Below are 24,639 nucleotides of genomic sequence, written 5' to 3' on the forward strand. Positions count from 1 at the left end.
AGTGAGAGTGAAGGGCCCATGCAGGTGTCATTGAGGGGCTCGGTGTCCTTAGAGGTGCTGCCCCTGACAGCCAGGCAGGAGGCCACCATCCCCAGATCCGACCTAACGCGGGAGGGAAGCCGACCACCTACCCCACGCTCCAATCACGTACCCAGATAGCGGATGTATTGACCGCATGGCCACTTGCAGCTCTGTCCCTGGACATCTAACCCACTAATTGAATAGAAGTGCCCAGGAGCTCCCCACATCCTCCCCGGAGAGCAGATGTCACGGGGCCAGAGCTGGCCTTTAGATTTGTGGTGCCAGTGGGCAGGAGCCAGGCTGAGTGCCTGCGGTGGGTCCTCACTGATACTCTGCGTTCTGTTACAGAGAGCCTTCAATGCCCTGTGTCACAGCACCCACTTGTATGGCAGGAGGCTGGTCCTGGAGTGGGCCGACTCCGAGGTGACCCTGCAAGCCCTGCGGCGGAAGACGGCTGAGCACTTCCACGGTAAGAGTGATGGGACCTGCAAAGAGCATGTCCCTCTGTGGGCAGACTGCAGGGCCAGGCGCGGGGCCCCCCTCTGTCTCTCCACATCGGCTCCCGCCCTCCTTCCCTTTCTCTGCGCCAGGGAGCTGACCCGCGTGGATGGCATCAGGGCCTCCATGACCTTTCGGTTTCCCAATCGAATTGGGTCATTGGGAGGCCTGGCAAGAAGTTGGGGAGAGGAGGAGGAGCCTGGGGTCACAGTGGCAATCCCCACCCCCACCTCCTTTCCTGCCTGCTTGGTGACACTGCCACCAAAGGCCATAGCTCAAATCCGGTGGCCCTCTCCACCCAGCACTCTCTGTCCAGGGCCCTGTAGATGACCTGGGGCCACTCGCCCCAGTTTCCCTGCACCTGCTCCCCCTTTCCTAGACCCTCATCAGGTAGGAGTTTGAGCGCCATCTCTTTCCTGCCAGGACCCCGGGGGTCACAGGACCTAGCTCCACCTCTTAGACACCTCGGTGTGCATCACACAGCCTCGCTGGTTATTCAGTCCATCCCCAGAAAATACCTACAGAGCACCCGCTGTGTCCCAGCACGAGGGGCGCAGCAGTGACCTCGTGGGGCTGCGGGTCCAGGTGGAAGAGGCTGGGCACGTGGCTTGAGCAGGCGGTCCAGAAAGGCCTCCCTGCAGAGGTGACATTTGTGCCCACAGAAGGGCTGCCCAAGGTTTGACATGAGTGTGACACCTCGAGAGATGGGGGGGCCAGCGTGGCTGGAGCGGGTGAAGTTGGGGAGGGGAGCAGGGGCTCTCACAGGTCTTGCCCTCTCTAGCAGGCTGTCCAGAGACAGGATGGAAGCACTCTGTAACTCATCCTGTGAAACCCTTTTGAATGCAGCCCCTGCCAACCCTGGGGGCCCTTCCAACCTAACCCTCCCCGCCAACACCTCCCACAGAATTCACTGGCCCCAAAAGCCAGGCATGGCTCTGTGTCTTTGCATATGGTCTTCCCTCTGCTCAGAATGCCTTGCCTCTTGATTTTTTTTTTTTTTTTTAAACCTGGCAAGTGCCTATCTTTAAGGCCCAGCTCAAAAGACACCTGGGAAGCCCTCCCTTCACACACAAACCCCGACCAGGTATCAGTAATGGCTCTGTCCTCTGCTCTCCCATCTCTGTTCCTATACCTCCTTCCACATCGTCATGGGTTTCTTTATGGTTCTTCTCCTCGCTGGGCTGGGGTGTGCTGTGCTCACCTCTGCCACTCATCAGTTCATCCTGGGGTCCCCGTGCCAGTCTGGGCCCATCCAAATCTGGGCAGTATACAAGCAATGACAGACAAGGAAGTAGAAAAATCAGGGCTAAGTACACAGTGGCAAGCACACAACTCAGTAAGTCCCCAAATCCTGGCCTGCAGAAGGAGAGCCTATCCTTATCGACAGCCATTGACAGGCCCAAATGCACCCATCGGCAAATGTTTGTGTAAGGGACTCTACCCCCTGCCACCCCCCACCCCCGGGGCTGGCGGGACAGTGCAGGCTCAGCAGTTCTGCCCTGCCTTGGAGAGCAGCCCCTTCGATCGATCGATTAAGTTCCAAAGACAGCATTATTGCTGAGGCCCCGACAGGGGCAGATACAATAACAACAGCTGGAGAGACAGCAGTTGGTTTGCATTCACCTTCCCATTCATTCCCCAGCAGCCCCGGGAGGTGGGCATGATTAGCCCTGTTTTATGGATGGCAAGACTGAGACCAGTGGTGCATTGAAGGGACTCAGGACAGCTATTGTTTATTGAGGACCTATTCTGCCCTCCTCTGTGACACACAACGTGGCTCTCATCCTCACAGCAAACCTTGCAGCCATGGGCCCTGCTGTCCCCATTTTACAGACAAAGAAACTGAGGCAGGGCAAGTGTCAGCCATGTGCCCAAGACATGAAAAAAAGTCTGGAAAGTGCAGAGCTGAGATTAGAACTCAAGACCAGCTCTGAAGCCTTCCACCCCACCGCCCGGCTTTATACTAGCAAGTGCTGCTTTTAAAAGTCTCTGGCCTCTCTTAAGAGCTAAGTTGTATGTGTTTACTGCATGGCTCCCTTCCTCCTGATTCTTCCAGCCCCTGAACCCAGAATCTCCAAGATCCCTTCCAATGGAGGGAATGCATAATAAGTCATAACAGGAAGCATCAGGTGGCTTTTTAGAATTGACGCAGCCTCTTAGAAGGCCCTGTGGTGTGCATGTTACCTCATCCCTGTTTACAGATGAGGAACTCAAGGCACAGAAATGAGAAAAGGTCCCCTGAGGCCAGAGCTGAGTGTCAGGGCCAAACCAGGTATTTCCACTCCTTTGGGGACTCTCCGAAGAAACATTGCCTCCCCAGGTTCTGGGAGGGGCCCTCAGCTCTGAGCGAACCAAGTGTAGAGGGGGTAAGCTCTGAGGACCTCCCCACCAGTGGGTGTCAGGGTCCCAGTAGGGAACAAAAGTCACCTCTCACCTGCCATGCAGAGGTGGGGGGCAAGGGGCAGAGGTGAGCAGTAGTGAGGAGGTGGGGGCAGGGGGAGGAGATGATGTCCCCAGGGTCCAGTGAGAGCAGGAGCCTTGGGGATAGCCACTGGGTCCCTGAATATAGAGGAATGCAACCAGTACCAGAGAACTGCACCAAAGCAGGAGGGAGTGGGCAAAGGGTGTCTGCAGCCCCCTCGCCACCCTCTCCACTCCCCTCCCACTCTCCCATTGGCCCATCCTGTCTTGTCAACCAGAGCGCCAGCTTCCCCAGTGACCCCTTTGGGGGACAGAGCAGGAAAGAGGAGGGACTGGCAGCACCAAATAGGATATTCAGCACCTGTGGTGATCCACAGAGGTCAGGTCGTAGGGTTGAGGTGGGGGCCCTGTTTTCTGGGAGGCAGGAGCAGCGGTTCTAAGCTTGGCAGGGATGCGACTCACCTGTAGGGGGTCACTGGCGCACACAGCCAAGTGTCAGACCTCCAGCCGGCCTCCCTCTCTCGGGTATCAAGAGGTAGCCTGAAAGTTTGGGGGCCAAAAAAGTCTGAAATAATTCCCCATCGTGTTTTTATGGCACTCTTTTCCAAAGAGATATATGATAATCCTTAGAAAACAGAAGAACACTCTCTCCAGCGCACAGTAGGTCAGGGATTTTCAACCCAGAATCCATGGAACCTTGTCTTCATGGGTCCCAGTCTAAATCTGGCCTTGGAGGGGCTGTGAATACCCAAAAATGCTGTTATCCGGGTGTGTGTATGTGTGTTTACCTCTCTGGCAAGAAGGTTTTGTTGTCATCAGATTTTCTCTAAGGTCGTGGTCCCCAAAAAGTTACTTTTAGTGGGAAGAGCATCTTTGGAATCAATAGGACATGAATCCTCTTGCTTCCCAGCCGGGTGACCCTGAACAAGTCATGGTTCCCCGCCCCGGGGCTTCTGCTTCCCAGTAAGGTTAAACGGGCACCTGCTTATGGAGTTGGTTTGGTGTGAAAATAATTGGTGATAACTCGGTGCCCGTTTTTTCCCACCCACCCAACCCCCCTAGGAGGTCAGTGCCCTTAATCACCCCGTTTTACAGATGAAGAGACTGAGGGCCCCAGAGATAAAGTAACTTTGCCCAGGGCCATGCGGGTCATGGGTGATGGAAGCAAGCTTTGAACTTGAACAGTTTGGCTACAGCGCCCCATTCTTGAGGTGACTGCTTCCTCCGTCCTTCCCAAGAAAACAGGACGACGTAGACACTTGGCACAGAACAAGTGCTCTGGAAATGTCTGCCCTCACCCACCCTCCCCCTTGTCTGCTTGATCTCTTTGGAAACGGGATAACCACAGCAGCTCTGAATATTCAGAGTAGGGCTGCTGGCCTCCTGCCCTCCTGGCTGGACCCTTCCTTCCCCCACACCCACCCCCACTTTGCCCCTTCCCTATGGTGAAAAATACCCAGCTCGTTTGTGTGGAAATCTGCATTGTTCCGAGATTGCAGGGCCCTGGCAGACGCCGAGGGCAGGCGGGCTCCATGCCCAGTCCCCTCCCACGGCCCTGATCTGTGCCAGGAAGGCACTCAGATCTCAGGTGGGGGCCCCGAGCCCTGTTTGCCCAGCCTGAGCACTGAGGCAACGACAAAGGGCTCCCTGGCGAAGGTGGGCCTCAGAATGAAAGGCAGGCATCTTAACCATTCAGCAGGACCCAGGGGAAGCTTGCCAGGGGCCCTTTGGCCTCTGAGCTGCCCCTGGGGACAGTGGGAGGTGGCCAGAGTGATAGAGAGGAGCTTTGGCCCCATGGTGGCTGGTGCAATCAGCGTGAATTACCCCGAGTTCACCGCTGCCTCAGGGACTCAGTTCCTCCAACAGACCAGCCACTCACTTCGGGGAGGCCTTAGGGACAGAGTGCTGGTGGGTGAGAGCTCCCCAGGCCCTGTGACCAGCCATTCTCCTCCCTGTCTCTGCTTAGGTCAAGGCACACAGCTCCCTATGCAGTTCAGCCTAGATAATACTAATTGTTATTATTACGATGACCACCTTCATCTGGTAAGCCTCACTCTGTGCCAGGGATTATCTGTGGGCTTCCACAGGTCTTAATCCTGCAGAATCCCAGCAGGTAAATACTGTCACTATCCTCAGTTTCACAGACGAGGAAAGCGAAGCAGAGAGGGCAGATAACTTGCCCGGGGGTGCCCAGCTACTAGTGGCCAAGCCGGAAGTCAGACCTGGACTTTTAGCCATCCTGCAGACTCCGGATTGGCAGGTGTGCCCCAGGGCCCCTTCCGTTTCATCCTAGTGTGTGTCCCCGCGTCCATTCTGTGGCCTGGGGCAGTCACTTGGCCTCCTCTTTGTCATCTGTGCAGTGGACTAGGGTGTCCACCTCAAGGGGAATCAGGAGGCTTACAGGAGGTGCAGCAGATATTGTTTAGCCTCCCTCCACCCCACCCCGCCAGGTGCTAGGGCTTCATCCTCTGGGCCACCATGAACACTCCCTGTTTTCCTTGCATTCCAGTGGAGCCAGGCCAAGGGAGAGGGTTCTCTGTACAGAGGGATGAAGCATAAAGGAGAACCCCCGTTTTGTTTGTTTTGTTTGGGGGGGGCGGTTGCTGTTGTTATTTTGGCATATGAAAGTTTCCCAGGCCAGAGATTGAATCTGAACCACAGCTGCAACATAGGCTGCAGCTCCGGCAACGCCGGATCCTTTAACCCACTGCACCGGGCCAGGGATTGAACCCGAGCCTCCTCAGTGACCTGAACCATTGCAGTCGAATTCTTAACCCACTGCACCATAGAGGGAACTCCAAGAAAGAACTCCAGTTTTTATAAGCCCAGACAGTAAGGAACGTGGGAGGGAGGGAGGAAGGATGAGAATGAATATGTGTCCATCGCCTGGGTAGTGCTCAGGATGGTGTGTTTGCATCTGACTCTAGACGCCACCAGGTCCCCATGCCTGGCACATGGTAGGCACTTATTAATACACAGTAGCAATGAGGAGGAGGGGGAGGAGGACTCCTCGCTGGTAAAACGGCATTCACGATGTCCTGCCTCCTGACGCAGTTATGGGAACTGAATGCACTCAATGCCCAGTCTGGACCTCGCTGCTCATCTAGGCTCCCTTCCTTATTGGCCACCAAAAAAGCTTGTTTCAAACCCCCCAGTACCCCCTCCCCAGGGGGAGGCCTTCATGTCACCCACTGCCCCTTTGTCACTGCCAGGCATTAGATGTTCCCTTGCAAGTCCATGCTTACAAAATACCCATCAAATGGAACAGCCAAGAGCAGGTCTGGAGAAGCCATCCCAAAAGCTGCCCCCGGTAGGCAGGCAAAGCCCTTGCCCCTAGACAGCGGTGCTTGTAACTAGGGAAGAGCAAGGTGGCCCTCTTCCTCTGAACCGTCCCCCCCCCTCCCCTGTCCTCTTCCTACCTCCCTTCCCGGCCCAGAACCATCATCCTTCTCATCTGCAGCCCGGCAGCCCCTGGCAGGTGAAGTGCTATTCTTCGGTGACTTGCATGTGGGAGGGTGAAAAGAGAGAGCACGGAGGGAAGAAAGAGGAAAGTCGGCCACTGGCTGTGTCCTTTTCTTCCCGAGCGTGTTACAAACCAGCAGGGTCGCGGCATCGAGAAGCTTTCAGGGCCCCGGCAGGCCGCAGTACCTGCGAGCGCCGCCGACAGAATATAATGGTACGGAAGCAATCAGCAATCCGCCCGCAGAACCCTCTGTTTTCGAGCGTGCACAGCCAGGGAGGCCTGGGCAAACAGGCTTTTATTTGGCCGGGAGCGCGGCTCTGCTTCCCGGTGTTGTCTTATTCCAGCTGAGAGGACTGATGGGCTGTGGTTAGCGCTTGCACCTTTCACCTCCGGAGCTGGGAGCGCAGACATGACCGGCATGGCAAGTGGCTGGCAGCGGCGCCATCCCCCCGCCCGCTTGCCCGCCCGGCCGAGTCAGGCCAGCCTGGGAGGTGAGATCTGCCATGTTCAGGCCCAGATGGGCGCCTGTCCCATCGGTCACTGGCCCCTGGTACAGCAGCCTCCCAGCCGGGAAGAAAGAAACCTGACTCCTGGGGCCCTTGTCCTGTCAGCCTGGCCCCTAGCCCTCTTGACTTTAGGTCTCAGCCTGAGTGTCAGAGATTTGACTTTCTCCAACACCCACTTCCTGCAAGTTCCCTTGTCACACCCCCCACCTCATCTTCCCAGCACTTAGCGTTCATATATGTGGGTGTGCGGTTATTTAACCTCACTAGCCCCATAGAAGCTTTATCCCCCAGGGGACAAGGTCCTCTCCATGTCCCCTGCCTTAGCCTCGCATCTAGCACAAAGTAGGTGCTCACTAACTATCGGTGGGGTGAATAAACGAACAGAGCTGAAAACCTCATCATCAGCAAGGCCCATTCTGATGCAGCCTCTAACACGTACTGGGCTGGGCTCTGCAAGTGTCACCAGAATTCATCCTGACCCTCACCCCACAGGTAGGAAAATGAGGGTTCAGAAAAGCCAGACAAGGCGCTCCTGTCCCCGGAGTTAGTTAGGCATGCAGCCAGCACTGCAGTCCTACACAGTGTGCAGACAGACAGCCCTAACCTTGACCCTCAAAGGACCACTAGTCTGAAAAGAAGCCATTATGTGACTTCTTGCTAAAGATGAAGTCAGGAGAGGAAGAAAGAAGAGAGAGGACCTACCATATCGAGGGCCATGCCAGGCGGTTTCACATACTGTCTCATTTTTGCCTCACAACTCCTGAGAGAAGGGGTGCTGTTCCCATTTTTCTGAGGTGCAGACTGAGCCCCAGAAGTGTCTAGGGTCTTGCCTGAGGACACAAAGCTTTGCACATACAGATCACCCCATTTCACCACTCCCAAGATCCTCAGCAGTTCCTAAATCCCAAATTAAAAAATTTTTTGAACACAGCCATGGTGTCTCTAGCTGTGTTTTCACACCACAAGGCCAGACTTGAATAGTTGTGACAGAGACCCTATGGCCTGCAAAGCCCTAAAATATTTACCATCACTTTTACAGAAAAAGCACACAGCTCCTAGGGCTTGTGAAATGACTGCCCTTCTTGTATCTAAAGCCTCGGAGTGGCTAATTCCTCCTAGTAACTCCACCCCACCCCACACCCCACCCCCACCTCCACCCCCTGCCAGAGAGCATGTGACTCTAGAGGCATCATAACCACACCCTCATCCTCCCAACTAGAACCCTCTGCTTAAGAATTCCAGCTTTCTGGAGTTCCCGTCGTGGCGCAGTGGTTAATGAATCCGACTAGGAACCATGAGGTTGCGGGTTCGGTCCCTGCCCTTGTTCAGTGGGTTAACGATCCGGCGTTGCCGTGAGCTGTGGTGTAGGTTGCAGACGCGGCTCGGATCCTGCGTTGCTGTGCCTCTGGCGTAGGACAGTGGCTACAGCTCCGATTGGACCCCTAGCCTGGGAACCTCCATATGCCATGGGAGCGGCCCAAGAAATGTCAAAAAGACAAAAAAAAAAAAAGAATTCCAGCTTTCCCTGGAACCGAGGCCTTGCTTCCCACTTCATTCATTCACTCAGTTCTTCATTGATCACCTAATTATACAGCCTTACTCAGCACAGCAACAAAGCAGTGAACAAAAGAGAAGGGCTCTGCCCTCGCGGAGCTGGTATCTGAGTGGGAAAGACAAATGATGAAAAAGGAAAAGTAGCAAGAAAGTTACAATCGCAGCCCCCTGTGGAGGAGATGCACCAGGATAATATCATATGCTCCTCTGGGACAGGAAGGGGAAGGAGAGATTCCAAATGTTGTGGGTAAAGGTCTTTCCGAGGAGGCCGTCTTTTTGTGTGTTGTGAAGGAGCCAGTCAGCCTGAGATCTGGAGGGACTTCATTCCAGGCCCAGGGAGCTGTAGGTGCAAAGGCCCTGGGGTAGAAGCATGCCCAGAGCAGGCCACTGTGGCTAGAGAGTAAGTGTGAGGTGGTATGAAACAATGACATAGAGGCCAGCAGGGCTCCCCGGTGGGGCCTTGTAGGATGGGCAGGGAGGCTGGCTTTTATTCAAGACACAGCAGGTAGTCCCTTGAAGATTTAGAGGGGAGTGCTATGGCCTCATTTGCACTCCAGATCTCATCCTGGCTGCCACGTGGGGCCTGCATTGTACAGGGGGCAAGAATGAAATAGGAGTCCTGCTGTAGTTGCCAGCCAGCCAGGGCAATGGTTGAAGCAGGAACAGAGGCCAGAAAGGTGGAAAGAAGCCAGTGGATTGAGCATATGAGGTTAAGGTAGAGCTGACCAGACTTGTTTCCAGAAGGTAGGAGGACAAGGCAGTAGGACAGTAGGGAAATTTTTGCTCAGAGCCAGCCCCTTTCAAAGGACAGTGGTGCCACATGATAATGGGGCCCAGGAAGCTGGGATGGGCAGGTGAGGGGAGGGTTGATCTGATCTGGACATGTCGGGTTTGAGACACCTATTAGGACTCCTCTGGGATGTCAAGCAGATAGATCTATGAGTTTGGAGCTCAGGGGCAAAGTCTGGGCTGAGGTATAAATTTGGAAGTCATCAGCATACAGATGATATTTAAAGCCTGCAACAGTTCACCAAACCCCCCTTCCATAACTTAATCACTCACAGGATGGCACATTTTCAAAAGATCGGGGACCAGGAGAGCCCGTTATCCCCACACCAGCCCTTGCAAATATGCCTCCTTGATCTTGGCCATGAAAACATAATTATCGGGCTTTAAAAATCACAGTCAGTAAAGTTCAAGCAAGTATGTGAAGTCACAGAATTTATTATTCAAAATATCCCTCTGCCGTGGTTCTTTCCAGCTACCTGGAGACAGAAGTTTTCTGTAAGATCCCCTCACCTCATTTTTATTCCTTCATTTGGGCTCCTTTCATTCCCTCTTTAAGGCTTTGCTGTGGCAGCCCTGCCTCTGGAGGTGTCAGGTGTCAAAGGTCCCATTGGGAGGCAGGTGAAGGTGGCCTGTCCCAGACTGCAACAGAGGGTCCTGACCAAGGAAAGGCCAGCATGGGAACTGGAGCTCTGCAGGGGTGTTTTACCCCTGCCCCCTTGGAAGGGGACTCGCCGCCCCTGTCCAGGGTGCTGAATTTTGTTCTCTCTCTTGCTCCCAGCCACCTTGGTAGGCAGCACCAGGAAAGAGGTCGGAACTGGGCAGGAGACCCACTCTTCCTCACACACCTCCGGCCACCCCAGTAGTGACAGAATCTAGAGGAGAAAAATCAAGAAGCAGAAATTGTTTTGGTCAAGGTGGCCCCTTGGTGGCAGCTGCTAGGAAGGGTACAAATGGCTGGGCCATGGGGAGGGAACCACGTTCAGAGCGCCGACTTTCTCCCTGCAGAGGTGCTGGGCAGGCTGGAGGGGCCCAGGGCAAACTGGAGCAGGTGTCCTCCAGGTCACCCCCTGCCCCTCCCCCTCCCCACGCCCCGAGCCTCTTTGAGTGGTGTTTTGGAAATATTTCCAAGCTCTCCGGCAATATCCTGCATCCTCCTTCCCCTTCCCCCGGGAATGGCTGTCCGTGCGGGGAAGGTACTTGCTCCCAATCCAGCTAAATTGTTATTGACTTGTGTTCTCTGCGTTCTGCAAACATTTCACTCAGCCGTCGCCAGCGAGGCCAGGAATCCCTGCTAGGGCTAACGGGGAAACCAGCTGTGCCGGGCCATTTCTCCTGCTCTTCCTCATCGATCACGGAATTAAACTGACAGAAGGAGAATTTCAGAGCAACTTGGGAGGGGAAGGGGCTGGGTCCGGATTGGACGAGGGTTGGGGGACCTGGGGACCAGAGTGCTGAAAATAGGGGCAGGAGGAGGGTGGGCCTGCCTCCAGGGTTGTGGCTGGCGGCAGGGGGCGGCCGGTTTTGTATCTGAACTGTAGGCTGGCCCAGGCCTGAGAAACCCAAGGAAAACACACAGACGGGGAGGTTGTTATTACTGCTTCATGACCATGAGTGAAAACTAGTGGGGCTTTGTAGACAGAGAGGAGAGAGAGAAACAAGTCAGCCACTGTACTGGTGAGCCATCGACGAAGATCACAGATCTTTATTTTCCCCACAAGATAAGGGGGGGCGGGAGTGGGTTTATTACAAATTAATTGTCACTATTTTGCCATCAGAGAAATGAGCTAAAAATCAAGATTCTGGCCTCTATTGAAAAATTAGGTCTGACCACCCCCTGGTCCTGCATTCCCATAGGGTAGCTGAGGCCAAGTTACATGGGCTTTTTTTTTCTCTTCCACAGTATAGCCCTCCCTCTAGTCACTGCCACCCCCACACACACACACCCACCAGACCATTGACTCCATCACCTTCCTACCTGGCCCCTCAGACCTTTGCACTTAAGAGATGCCGGCGCACACAGCATCACACCTCGAGACGGATGTTACTGAGTCTTTCTTTTCAGCCTCTACTCCGGACCCAGGGCCTGCGCTAAGAGGAAAGGGACAGGTGGCTAATGTCAGCCAAGTCTCTGGAAATGAGAAGATCCCTCCAGGCCCGAGACAGGGGAGTGAGGGACACCTTTCAGCTTCTCATGGTTTCTTTTTGTTTTGTTCTCTGCCATCAGTCACCTTCCTCTGGATACCCCCCAACCACCCCAGTCCGCTCAGGCTGCTCCAGCATCTGTAACTAATGCAAACACATGCAGGACCAAGCCCCAAAGCTCCAGGCTTAGCCCAGCCCCACGGCCCTACCAGGGGCTAAATCCATGATAATCCAGGCTGAGCGCTTTCACCTGCCCCAGTGGATGGGGAGCCACCAGCCCCGCTGCCTGAAACTCATGCACACCCAGTATGCCCAGAGCTCAAGGCAAGGGTGACTCACCCCGCTGGGGTCCTTGGCACTGTGCTTAATAACAGTAGGAGTCACACAGTCTCAATAGCCAATGCCTACCCCGGACCACTGGCATCAGAACCTCTGGGGGTGGGGTCCAGGTATCAGAGATTTTCTAGATGATTCTCTCAGGCTGTGGGTAGGGAACCAATAGCATCTTGAGAAAATGGCTGGTACAGGCAGGTGGGTGCTGCCAGCCAGCCTCGGTCTGGTTCACGGCTTTCCTGTTGAGGAGTTCCTCTGAGGAGTCTGGGTGGGTGTGTCCCCCTGCAGGGCAGGCAGCTGAGCCCCGGGACCATAGGCGTCACAATGGGGACCAGCCTGATCTGAGCAAAAGGCCCCACTTGGGGAGTCTCCCGAAAGCCCTAGAGCAGCTGCTTCCGCGTCTGAAAAACGGGGCAGTAACATCAGCAGCTTGCTGCCTGGAGCCCACATTGCTGGGCTTGGGGCCTGAGGACACAGGGTTCTTTGCCTTCCCCGCCAGCCCGCTACCCTGACTGGGCCCTCTGGGTACCCCATTTCCTGAGCACTGCCTGCCCTCCTCGTGTCCTTGGACAACACCTCCATTGTTACTTGTAATGTGACTCGACACCTCTGTGCGCCTGGCATCGGGCCGCGTGCGTCCATGCCTTATCTGCCTTATCAACTCCTCTGCAGTGGGCCCTGCAGTAGTACTTTCTGCAGGTAGTAGGAAATCAGACAAGCCCAGGGACCAGTAAGCAACAGAGCTCAGAGCCCAGCTCTGCCTGCCCTGGGACCCCAGCATGGCCTCCGAGGCTGCTGGTTCTGCTTGTCACTTTGGGGTCCTTCGCGGCCGGATCCCTAGCACCAGGCCTGGCACGTGATATGTAGTCAGTGACTACTGGCTGTGAATGACTGAAGGCCTCGATCAAGAGAGCAGGCGCTGTCCCCATTTAACAGACAAGAACACAGAGGAATGGAGTTCAGCAGCTCCCTTCAATCCCTGAGGTGACAGAGGCGGATCTGGGGCCCAGTGTCCCACCTGCAGGCTCTGAGCAAGGGCTTTTGGATCACACCTGGGCTTTAGTAGGACCAGCTGTGATTTGAAAGGGCTCATCCCGGAAACAGCTTCCTTGTACTGATAAAGGGCCACCCCTTTGGTCTTAGGAGCCAGGCTGATCCATTCCCTGAAGAGTGCCTTTTATTCTGTGAGAATTGAGTGTCCACCTGCTGTTAACAGAGCCATGGGTTGCAGACCCATTCTCGGTATCTGAAGATTTTGCCCATGGTGGGGCTGCAAGTCTAGAACCTAGGTGGCAGCAGGGGCTGGTGGGGGGGTACCCAGGAGCAGGGGGGACACCAGGCCAGCCCTCAGGGTGCTGGCCCCTCACAATACCCACACCTTGTACCACCAGCACCCTGATGTCCCCAAGGGTGGGGATTGCTAGTTGCTTGTGTCCCCCCAGTAGCCTAGGACCGCAGGCCACGAGTCTGAAGGTTGTAGTGTCTTGTCCCAACCTGGAATCCTGCCCTCCACCTTCCTCCCGAGCCTCCGTCCTCTCCTCCCCTCACCCCCAGCCTATTGAGTCATTTCTGGTATGGGTTTAACAGGGGACACCTGCTACACAGGCCTGCACTTTACAGTTTGCCAAGGCCTCGCCCGCTTTTTGTCTCAGAGAATAGCAAGCTGGGGGGCCTCCAGGAACAAGCAGAGAGCACCCAAATAAGCAAGGCCTCCCATTTCCAGGGGCAGCTAGCACACAGCCCATCAGTTAAGTTACTCTTAGGTAGGAACCTGGACCCAGTGTGGCCAGATCATCCAATTTCAAGAGAAACCAGAAATGGAGATTCTTCTGTAGCTTTTCCTGTTTTTACGTAACTTTTTTTTAATGTTCAACGATGTCAGTAAATCCAGACGCTCTTCGGTGGGCCTCTGTGTGTGAGCTGAAATCCCCACACTGCCAGCCTACCCTGTGCCAGGGCCACGCATGCACCTGTGGCCAGAGAAAGCCAGGTGGGGAGATGTTACTGTGTCCCAGAGCTGCCTGCGGATGCTGTAGGTGACCAGCAGGATGGGGCACCCAGAGCAGTCAACCATGTTTGTCCGGAGTACTGCTGTCCCCGCTTTAGCGAGGAGGGAAGTGACCTGCCCACACGCTCTCAGTAGCAGCATCCATTAATGACGGTGAAGATGGCTCACCTTTATGGAGCGCATGCTGCATGCCGGGCACTATTGTAAAGGCCTTCGGTATCTTTGCCCTCCTGGTACTGAGGCACCCGAGGAGCTGGGTGCTGTTCAGTAACTGCCCAGACTGAGCACAGAGAGGGGAGGCCCCTGGCCTCAGGTGGCCCAGCTGGGAGCAGCAGGCTTCCACCCGATCCGGGCAGCCTGGCTCCAGCTGGCAATGCCATCAGCGCCAAGCCCAGCCCCCCTGGCTGGTCACACACCTGCCTCTTCTCAGGGTTCCTTTCAGAATCCCCTCCTCCCTCGACCAGCCACACTCTTCTCACCTCCCCCCCAACCTCCCCCGCCCCGACCTTTCCTCGATGCTCTGCCTCCAGAACAAACCCCATGAAGCGCTTTCTCTGGTCCTCCCGACAGCCACCCGCCTCCCCATTCCACCCTCACCCTTCCCTCCGCCTGCCTCCGCCTCGCGCACAGGGCGACAGCGCCAGCCAGGGACGGGAGAGACGCGGGCTGGCATTCTGTCAAGGAATTAATTGAAAAATAAAATCATTAGATGGGAACTCCAGAAATGCAAAATGGTGGTTGGGGGGCGGGGGCAGGACTGGGGGGCTGTTGGGGGACGGCTGAGCTTTTTGTCAAGTTAATTTCTCGGGTATTGATGTTTGGTGACATTCACTTGTTGTTTATCTTCGGGTGCAGCTGTAATACTGAAAGAAAACGCACAGCTTGTTTCGTTTATTTATTTTACACCTTTCTCCGGTTCTGCATTATGTTTGTTTGGTGAAAACCCACTGAGGCTTTTGATGTCGGGGAAATGGGATTTCAGGAACTATTCCCGGCAAGCAGGGTGCTCTGCGTGTGGGCAGGGCCGGCAGGGGGTTCTGGGGATCATCTGGTGGGGATAGGGGGCTCCATGCGCCTCCTGGGGGGGTGCTGCTGGGGGCCCAGCCTGAGCCAGATGCGCCAGGCACATGGGTACCGAAACCGAGCCCTCAGGGTGCCAGGCTCTGTGCGTGAACTTGCTAATCCTCACTGCTGCCCCAGAGGTGGATGGCACCTCCACCCCAGTGTACGCGCAAGGCAGCCGAGACCCAGAGAGCTGAAGTGACCTGCCACAGGTCACCGAGAGCTAAGTGGCAGGACTGGGACCTCAGGTTGTCCGACCTCTCCGCCCCTCAGCCCACAGCCGGTGGTGGAGATACCCCTGGGCCTCCATTTTCCACCTGGAGGAAGAGGGATCTACCTGCTCTGGCCCTGACAAACTTCATTTACCTGACAACTATTGATCACCGACTGTGTACCAGCCTTTCCAGGACAGCCCCCGCCCTGTTCACGCTCACTGGCCTAATGGCAAAGACACATTCAGTCAACATCTCTGACGTGAATGATAGCACAGGGTGGTCTCAGTGCCCCTGTGGAGCCTCACCAGGTGCCAGCATTGTTCTTTTTTCTCCTTCAGTCCTCACCTTAGCCCCATGAGGTAGGTGTTCCTAGTGGCCCCGCATAAGGAAGCTGAGGCCAGAAGGGTTAAGTCTGCTGCCCACAGCCTCACAGCCAGTCGGTGGTGGGGCCGTGGGGTCTACCCCTGCGCTCCTAAGCACGGTTACCGTGGGTCTGGGGACAAGTGGGGGGCCTCTGAAGGGCTTTCACAGGAAGGAGGAGCCCTCCCCTTGAAGGGGGGGGCCTGGAAGGCAGCAGAGGATGGTCGCGGGGAAGGGAGGGGTGGAGAATGAACCTGCCCTCCCCATTTTATACATGGAGGGTTGACTCTCGGCGGGCACGTGCCCTGCCCAAGGTTGCCCAGTTCAAGAAGGGCCAAAGCCAACTGTGGCTGATCCTAAAGCCAGACACAGTGGCCACACCCTGTCACAGCATCCTGGGTGACCTTGGCCCTGCCACATCCTCCCCCAACCCTGCGCCCCCTGGGCACAACAGAGCCCAACACAGCAAGCGTGGGTTCCCAGCTGGACCCTCTGAGGAAGAATCCAGGGGCTTCCGTGTGTTAGCTGTGGGCCTCAGGGTGTACCCTTCTCTGCACTCCATTTCCCCACCTGTGAAATGGGGGCAATGATGCCCCAGGGGGTTATGAAACTCAGGTGTGACGCTGCTTGTAAAGTGCGCGTCCTGTGTGTCTCCTTTTCCAGCTGCATCCCCCTCCCTCTGGGCCTCAGTGTCCCCAGTCTCTGTGCCTCTAGTCCTGTGGCTCTATTTGCTTGTTTACTATCCCACCAACTGCACTTGTGTTTAAAGTTGCCCACCTCGATGCCCAGGGACTCATTTGTTCACTCATCACTCCTTCACCCATTTTTATGTCCAACAAATGACGACAGAGCACCTACTGTGTGCTGGGACCTGCGACGGGATCACCCTAGCACCCCCTTGCAGGGCCCACAGTTTGGGGGGGCCAGGCCAGTGCAGTGCTGGGCACACTCAGATGGCAGAGAGATCCTCAGAGCTGGCCAGGTCCCTAGTGACCCTGGGTCGTGCCTCTCTGAAAGGTTCCCCAGGTGGGCTGGTGCCCGGGGGTGCTCTGTGCTGGCCACTGAGGGCACCCAAAGTTTAAGCCATGGAAAAGCACGACCTGTGTGCCTGGCAGGCGGCATAGGTCAGTTTCCTTCCTCAGTCTACCCTTTGGTGCCTCTCAAACTTAACCCATGCTCACATTACTTACTTAAAATAAAGATTGTAAAAAGGGCGCCCACACGAGTGAAAATTCACCCAGATGCAGTTAGTGCCGGGTGAGTGAGAGGTACAGAGAGCAACCACAGTCTGACAGCTAGTGGGAGTGTCTGTCGCTCCTGGCCTCCTACAAGATGGCTTATGATTGGAATGAGCAGCAGCTGCTTATTCCAAGAAAGAAGCTGAAACTCCGTTGTAGAGGTGAAATTCCTCACCCAGGGACCCGCCGGGGAGGGGACGACCCACCGGGGAGGGGACGACGGGCCTGGGCAGCGTGGCTGCGTCCCATCCTGCTGGCGCTGCCTCTCAGGGTGTTCGCAGCATGAGCCTCATAAGGGCCGGAACTTGTAGCACCCGGGCTTTTGGCTCTGTGTGTGTGTGTGTGTGTGTCTTTTTAGGGCCATACCCGCGGCATATGGAAGTTCCCAGGCTAGGGGTCCAATAGGAGCTATAGCCGCCGACGTACACCACAGCCACAGCAACGCGGGATCTGAGCCGCATCTAGGACCTACACCACAGCTCACAGCAATACCAGGTCCTTAACCCACTGAGTGAGGCCAGAAATCGAACCCGCATCCTTATGGATATTAGTCAGGTTCTTAACCCACTGAGCCAGAGCAGGAACTCCAGTGTTTGACTCTTTGAATGATTGTTGAATAACTAAAGGAAAAGAGGGAGTCTTTGGTGCTGGTGTGATTCAGAGGAAGATGCGTACAGAGGGTAGGGCAGGAATTCCAGGCACCGGAGTGGAAGAAGGTTCACAAGTCTTTAAAATAGTGAGGCCCAGCTGCTGGGCAGAGACTGGTACCCATGGGGTCAGGGCTGAGACTGAGAGGTGCCTGCTGTTTCAGAGGGTGATAGATGCCATGAAATGCTCTGTACAGCTGTCTACCAGTGGTTAAACTAGCAAAGGGGTGTGGAGAGGGCCTGAGCAAGGAGTCGCTTGAGTTCTGGCCGTGTTTGCATTGTTACCTCCTCCGGAAAGCCACCCTGATAGCCTAGCACCCGGCAGGTGGCTCCCCCATCCTGGAGGAGTGCTCATCCCTTCTGGGCCTGCAGTGGTCTGGCTCCTTCTCCAGGTCTCCCCAAGGGGGCCAGGGATACCCTAGACGAGGTCAGGCCTGTCTTGTTCACTACATGCCCAGGTCAGAGCAGGTGCTGCCAGGCCTCTGTTGTGAAAGGTTATGAAAGACACAAGCTTCGGGCCTCGTCTCTGCTTCTGATTGTCCTTTGCAGCCTGAACTCAGCAAGCCGAACTCTTCAACCTCATCTCTACCTGTCACTCATTCAGTCACTCACTCAACGGATACTGATTGAGCACCTACTGTGGGTGGGCCAGGCACTGTTCTAGGCATTAGGAGTAGAGCAGTGAACAAAGCTGACCAAACACCTGCCAACCTGGAGCCGACATTTCAGCCAGGGAGACAGACATAAACTAATAAGTAAATAAGCCCGGGTCCTTCTGGTCACTATCCGAGACTGGACTCTGGCAGAGGAGTCCTTTGCCATCCTCCAGGCCAGAGATGACAGCGGCTCAGGCCACAGCGGAGGTGGGGGGAAACATGTAGAGCCCAGAACCATTTCAGAAGTTGAGGAGGTCCTGTTGTGGCTTAGCGGGTAACGAATCTGACTGGTATCCATGAGGATGCAGGTTCAATCCCTGGCCTCACTCAGTGGGTTTAGGATCTGGCATTGCCATGAACTGTGGTGTTGGTCACAGACACGGCTAGGATCCTGCATTGCTGTGGCTCTGGTGTAGGCTGGCGACTACAGCTCCCATTAGACCCCTAGCCTGGGAACCTCCCTGTGCTGTGGGTGCGGCCCTAAAAAGCAAAACAAAAAACAAACAAACAAAAGAAGTTGAGTCACACAGTTTGGAGGCATGACTCCTGCCCTTTTGCCAGTCTCAGCATCATGCTCAGGCTCTGGGAAGGAATAAAGCTGCCAAGGTGAAGATGGTAACTGCCACCACTGTGGCTGCTGCTGGCTACCACTGGCCACCTCTTGGACCCCAGGCCAACCCTGGTCCAGGAGAGTAGGGACCGACCATCCCAGGAGCTAACACCCCCGCCCCCCATTGTTAGTCGCTGGGAGGGGGCATCAGTGACAGGCCCACAGGCCCTATTCTGAGACACTTCTATTTCCTGGCTCCTATTACCTGCCCACAAATTCAATTTCCAGAGGCCATTGTGCACCTCCAGGGCCTGGCGAATATGAGGAAACCCAGAGGAGGGAGGGAGGGAGGGAAGCATGTGTCTGCCTGGATGCAGGCAGCCACCCCACCCCCAGCCCATCCGTCCCCTCTGCCTCCTCAAGGCCAATGATGATGGTGCCTAGGATGCCTGGGCTCAGCCGCCAGGCCTCCACACCTCCTCACCCTCGCCGAGGGCCAGCCCTGCCGCGTCCCCCTCATTGCCCCATTCACACATCCCCCGTCCGACAAACACTCAGGGGCACCCACTAGGTGCCAGCAGCATGCTCAGCAGGGGGACACGGCCATGAACGGGGCAGCTCTGTCCCCAAGCAAAGGAATGCCCGCTGTGTGTTGGTGGTGAGATGAGACAGAGCAGGGCGGGTTGGAGAGGTGGGGTCCTCTCTGAGGAGGGGACGTGGGAGTGGGGGTCTCGAGGTGGGAGCACACTTCAGGGGCCTGGGGAGGGTCCAGCCCAAGCGATGCCTCGAGGCTGCCTCTGTGCCACACAGAGCTCCCAGAACAGAGTGGGAGTACCTGTTCTGGAAGGATCCTTTGGGCTGCCCAGTGGGGAGGCCAGAGGCAGGGAGTCCGCTGAGAAGGTGGGCACACCTGGGTCAGGTGGGTGGCCGTGGAGAAGAAAAGGTTCAGTGTCCCAGTTTCATTGGGGTGACATGAAGAAATAGCCTCAAAGAGGCCAAGTCACTTGCCCAGGACCAAGTGGAAGAGACCCGAGATGCTGCGTCTTGGGGGCAAGCCCTGGGTTGAGCTCTGGGGAGAGCCCCCACCTGTTCAGTGGGGAGATGGCGACTAAGCGTCACGGGGGTGACTGGTTCTACCTGGAAGACTTCACAGAGGAGGCATTGCTTGAGCCAGGGGAGGAGAGCAGGTAGGGACAGCCTCCGACAGCTGCCTCCATTCAAGTGCAGCGTTATCTGGGAGTGAGGCTGACCGTTAATGACTGGTTAGACTAGCAGAGGGACTGGCAGCGTCCCTCTAACCCCAGAGCCTAATCTCCCCTCTCCCCATTCCCGAGGCACCTTCTCCCGCCACCCTTTATCTCCCTGGTGATCTCTGGGCAACAGCGGCAACTTTTATGAAAAGAGGAAAGACTGCGTTTTGGTGTGTGTTGACTCCTGGCTTCACCACTTCTTAGCTCTGGCTCAGTTCCCCCAGGTGGAAGAGGTAATAATAGTACCTACCTGTGGGATTGTTAAGAAGATAAGAGCCACAGCACACAGTAGATAATCAGTAGTTTTGGGGCCCAGAGGACATGCATTTTGCTGAGCCTACCATGCCCTTTCATACTGTCATCTGAAACCCCTTCCCCATCGCCTCACAGAGAACTCCTGTGCATTCTTCAAAACCCAAGTCAAATATCCCCTCTTCTCTAGAGCCACCTCTAATTGTTAGTCCCTCCATGCCTCCACTGGTGTCCTTGAGCATCTCATCACCCAGCACCTAATGAATACCTGCTGTATGCTAGCTGCCTGCTGTAGTCTGCGACCGCCAGGAAACAGAAGCAGTTCCTACTTGCCTCCCAACTACGGCCCCCACTTGATTCGGCCTCTCTGGAGGTTTTGGCTCCCTGCCCCCACCAAGCAGAGATTTCCTCCCTCCCTTTCTGTGTGGGTGCAAGTGGGGAGGGGGTGACCGACAGGGACAGGAGAGAGACAGCCTGGGTGACTCAGAGACTAACTCCCCGTATTTCTCTTCCTCTGTGTGTTCCCTTCCCCTGCCTCTCCTCTCTCCCTGTTTCTTACCTCTTCTGTCTCTTCTCTCCACGGGCTTGTGTCTCCTCTCCCATCTCCCGCCACTTCTCCCTCCTCCATTCTCAAATTCCCCCCCACCCCACCCGCCGTGTTGCTCTTCCCTTCCCGCCTCCTAACCCTCTCGGCTGTTCTTTTTCTCCTCTCGTGCCATCTGGGCTCCCACAGAGCCCCCGAAGAAAAAGCGGTCTGTGGTGTTGGACGAGATCCTGGAGCAGCTGGAAGACAGTGAGAACGATGGCGAGGAGCAGACTCTTCAGCTGTGAGCTGGCACCAGGAGGGTACGTGGCTCGGGGCCCTGGGGACAAGGGGGACAGCCGCTCCACCTTCCGCGCTCCCTACCTCCTGTGGGGGCTGGGGGACAGCAGGCAGCCCCCACCCTTCACTGGTCCAAGGTCAGAGGGGACGACGGCCCCACACTGACCGAGCCTGCTCTGTGCCCGGCACCGGAAGCTAGAGAGCAGGCAGGGTGTGGCCACACTGGGGAGACCCTTGTGGCCGTGTGCAGTCTCGGAAGCAGCCAAAACCAGCCACCACCACCGCTTCCCCACCTGAGTTCTCCCACTGGCTCCTCCTCCCAGCAGCCCTGAGCCGCAGCCAGGGCCCCATCCTGCTGGTGGAAGGCGAGGGCAGCTCCCTGCACTCTGGCGGTCTGGGCATGAAGCCACCCACCACCCGGCACAGACAGGGGGCCCCACCTCACCTCCCTGTGCCCAGCCTCCTCCTCACTAACTGGTTCCCACCTCACAGGGCTCTAGTGAGAAAGAAATATAGTAATCCCTGAAGAAGGCCAGGTGTGGTGCTGCACATGTAAGGCAAGCTCCAGAAGGTTCCATTCTTGTTCCCCTTTCCAGGGCTGCTAAGCTGGAGTTCCCACCTCCGTCTGTCCAAGGACGACTCGCAGCCTGGGACTTGACCTCTGACCTGCCGCATCCTCGCCCCTGAGGGCTGTGAGCCCTTAGTCACCAGAGCACCTTGTGTCCATGGTGACCATGGGGCCACTCACAAAGCCCCAACTCCAAGCCCAGCTGCCAGGTTCATTGGTTGAGCTCAGCTGTGTTGCTAACGGTGAATGCCTTTGGCTCACGGACTGGGGACCCAATGAAATGCCATCAGGTCCCCAGCCCTGGCAAGCAGCACCCCAAGGCTCATCCCAGATTTGGGGGCACCCACAGGCCCACACCTACTCCTGCCTGGAGGTTTGTACCCAGCACACGCCAGGATGGGGACAGTGGAGAGAAAAGGGCTGTGGCCCATGTGCCCTGGGACCAGCTGGGGCCACTCTGAGCCTCAGCTTCTCTCTCTGTAAGGTGAGGGATCTCGTGCCTACCTCAGACATGGTGCTTGGACTCCTTCATCAATCCAAGTAAAGCCAGAACAAGTGCTCATCAGCGTTTCTATTTACTTCTTAATTTGGGGCGGCAGGGCTGTGAGTGCCAGCCCAGGAATCTTCTGAGTTGCTGTGTAAAATTTGGTCTCTGTTTTTCTGGGAGGAGGCTCCAGTGCACTTCAAGCAGTTTTCAAAGTGGCCTGGAATCCAAGCAAGACTACACAGCGCCGACCGCCTCCCACGAGGCCCAGCGTGTCCCCAGTTCCCTCTGGGGCAGGTGCTTCCTGATCAGTCCTAGCTCACCCCTGGGACGTGAAGAGAAGTGAAAGACACAGGCCCAGCGTGGCTCATTCCCAGCTTTTAAGGGGAGTGTCCCCGCAACATCAGACCACTGCATCCAGTGGAGGCCCGGGGTGACCGGACTCCCAAGTCACCGTGGGTCCCAGGAATGATGGGGCTGGGATCTCCCCCTCCCTCCCCACAGTGTGTCCTATTAAGGGCCATGTGGATTCTTCTAGTCAAATAAGATCACAGACCCATGGGATTGGCACGGAAGCAGGCAGCATTGGCACCAACATCACTGACCTAGGTAACTATACTAGGACGTCCCCAGAGCAGGATTTGCCACCTCCTGCTGTCAGCGCGCCAGCTCAGGCTCTGCGTTCAGACCAGTCTGGGTCCCTGGTTCAATCCATCCCTCGCCAGCTTCAGGAGCCTGGGTCAGTGCCTTAACCTCACCTTTCAAATGGGATGACGCTAACAGTGCCTCCATCACAGGGGGTGGGGGGTAGTGAGGCCCGGAGAGCTTCAAATACCTGCAGGATGTGAATGTCTGACCCCAGCCTTGGGTCTTTCTTTGACCTTCATGCTTTACTGTCTTAACTGTGTCCCCAAAAAAAGAAGCAAGCTTCAACCCAAGCTAGAGAGTAATAAAATAAAGCCAGGCCCTTAGCCTCGCCCAGAGGAAGAGGGACCACACGAAAGCATTTCAGGAGAAAAGCATCCATCCAGCGTATGCTGGGTGAACTGGGGAGGTTGACAGTCACTGTTGTCACCAGGGTGGTGGGGCGCAAGGGGGCTTTCAAGGAGGGGCTTCAGTTGGGTTTGAATGATGACAGGGCATGGTGGTGGTCCCATTCTCTCAGAAGATCTAGGAGAGAAGTTCCAGAAATAAAGCACGGAGTCTCGGCTGAAGAAAGATGAGCCTTCTGATCCTCATGTAGACGGGAGCCAAGACCGGAGACAGGCTCACCTCTGCTCAAGGGGTCTGCGACCCCCCGATACGGTCTGGGGAGAACTAAGAGGAGCACATAGTGAGTCTGGACTGGAGCAGCGCCCGGGACAGGGCAGGTGATGCAGACAGCCTGGGACCACAAGGTCAGCGGGACTGCCTGCTTGCACCTGGACGGGGCCCCTGGGCTCGGGCTGTTGAGGAGCAGGGACGGGCTTGGAGAAGAAAGAGAGACAGTTGAGGCCCCTGGGCCTGACGTTGGGGGCAGGGGGTGTTACCCAGACACTTCCGATGGACGTGGAGGGTCCAGGCTCTGTTGCGGGACAAGCATGGTCAACAGGAGGGGCAGAAGTGAGTGGCAATGAGGTGCCCTCCGTGTGGGGTGGGGGCAGTAGAATGCACAGGCCCCTGATTCCAGGAAGGCCTGGGTTGGAATCTCAGCAGCACCACCCACTTGCCTGTGTGACATGCTCAATTCTCATATCTTTAAAACGGGTGTAAGAATTACTGCAAGTAGGATTTTTGTTAAGACCGAATAGGAGATCATGGATGGAAAGCACTTAGCAGATTGCTTCAGACGTAGGGAACCTTAAATAATGGTGGTAGTGGTAATTATCAATGTCATTGTCATCATTATTCTACAAAGAGAAAAGCTTACAGGGCTACACGTAGGAAATGCCCAAGGAAGTCAGACCAGGCCTGTATACACCAGGCCTGCTGGGCCCACGTTGGAGGCACAGGCAGGGCTGGGAGTCCCAGGAGGTGGGTGCTGATGGAAAGGAGTCCTTGTATCCAGGAAGGCAGCCCAGAGAGGGTGCCCTCTACTCAGCACAGCCCCAGAGCAGTCCAAGCAGGCATGCGTGGCTTACCCAGTCACACAAAGGCAAAGCCAGGTGCAGGGTGGGCCTGGGGATGCCCAGGTGTGGTCAGGAAACATGTGAACCCCTCCCCCAGGGACCCCCCCCCCAGTGGCCCACCCTTTCCACCTTGGGGTCACCCACGGGCAGTGATGCCATTGCCACAGTAGGCTGACAGCCAGGCTCGGGCGCCTGCATCAGCATATAAGCCATCCCACAGACCTGAGCCATTTAAAGAAAGGCCCGCGTCAGCAGTCAGCACTGCGGGGCGATCCACGGGTATGAGGTCTCCTTCCTGCTGGGAAACGCAAGCTGGCAACCTCCAGCCAGTTGGCACAGTGTGCGGGGCTGGCATGGAGGCTCATGAGACTTAGAGAGCCCAGGTCCCAACAGAAGCACCTTGACCCTGGGAGAGCACCCCGCATCTTATGGCATCTCAGAAAGACGGGAAAAGAGCCCCAGCCAGAAGCAGAGAGGCTGGCGGAGTAAGCCCTCAAAGCCAACCACTAATCCTCCCCCCAATTCATTCGTTCATCCATCCAACGCCAAGTGCCCCCCTGCGCTCAGCCCTGTGCTGGGTACCAGAGATGCAAGGACAGAAACCCCGGGTCCACTCCGAGGTCTGGCTCCTGGGCTTGAAGTCAGGCAGAGGAGGATTTCCAGCGGCCCTTTGCCTCCTTGTTTTTCCTCC

The 24,639-nt window shown here is 56.2% G+C and overlaps 1 protein-coding gene across 1 annotated transcript in view; it reads left to right on the forward strand.

The window, feature by feature from the left end:
- Positions 1-22,846, forward strand: part of RBM19 (RNA binding motif protein 19) — a 120,507-nt gene extending 97,661 nt beyond the window's left edge. Inside the window, exons 23-25 of the mRNA XM_005670677.3 lie at positions 370-490; positions 20,699-20,811; positions 21,385-22,846. Coding sequence (XP_005670734.1) covers positions 370-490; positions 20,699-20,796 — 219 coding nt within the window. The 3' untranslated portion in view covers positions 20,797-20,811; positions 21,385-22,846. The remainder of the gene's footprint in view (positions 1-369; positions 491-20,698; positions 20,812-21,384) is intronic.

The sequence above is a fragment of the Sus scrofa genome, chromosome 14 (assembly GCF_000003025.6).
Source record: "Sus scrofa isolate TJ Tabasco breed Duroc chromosome 14, Sscrofa11.1, whole genome shotgun sequence".
Lineage (NCBI taxonomy): Eukaryota > Metazoa > Chordata > Mammalia > Artiodactyla > Suidae > Sus > Sus scrofa.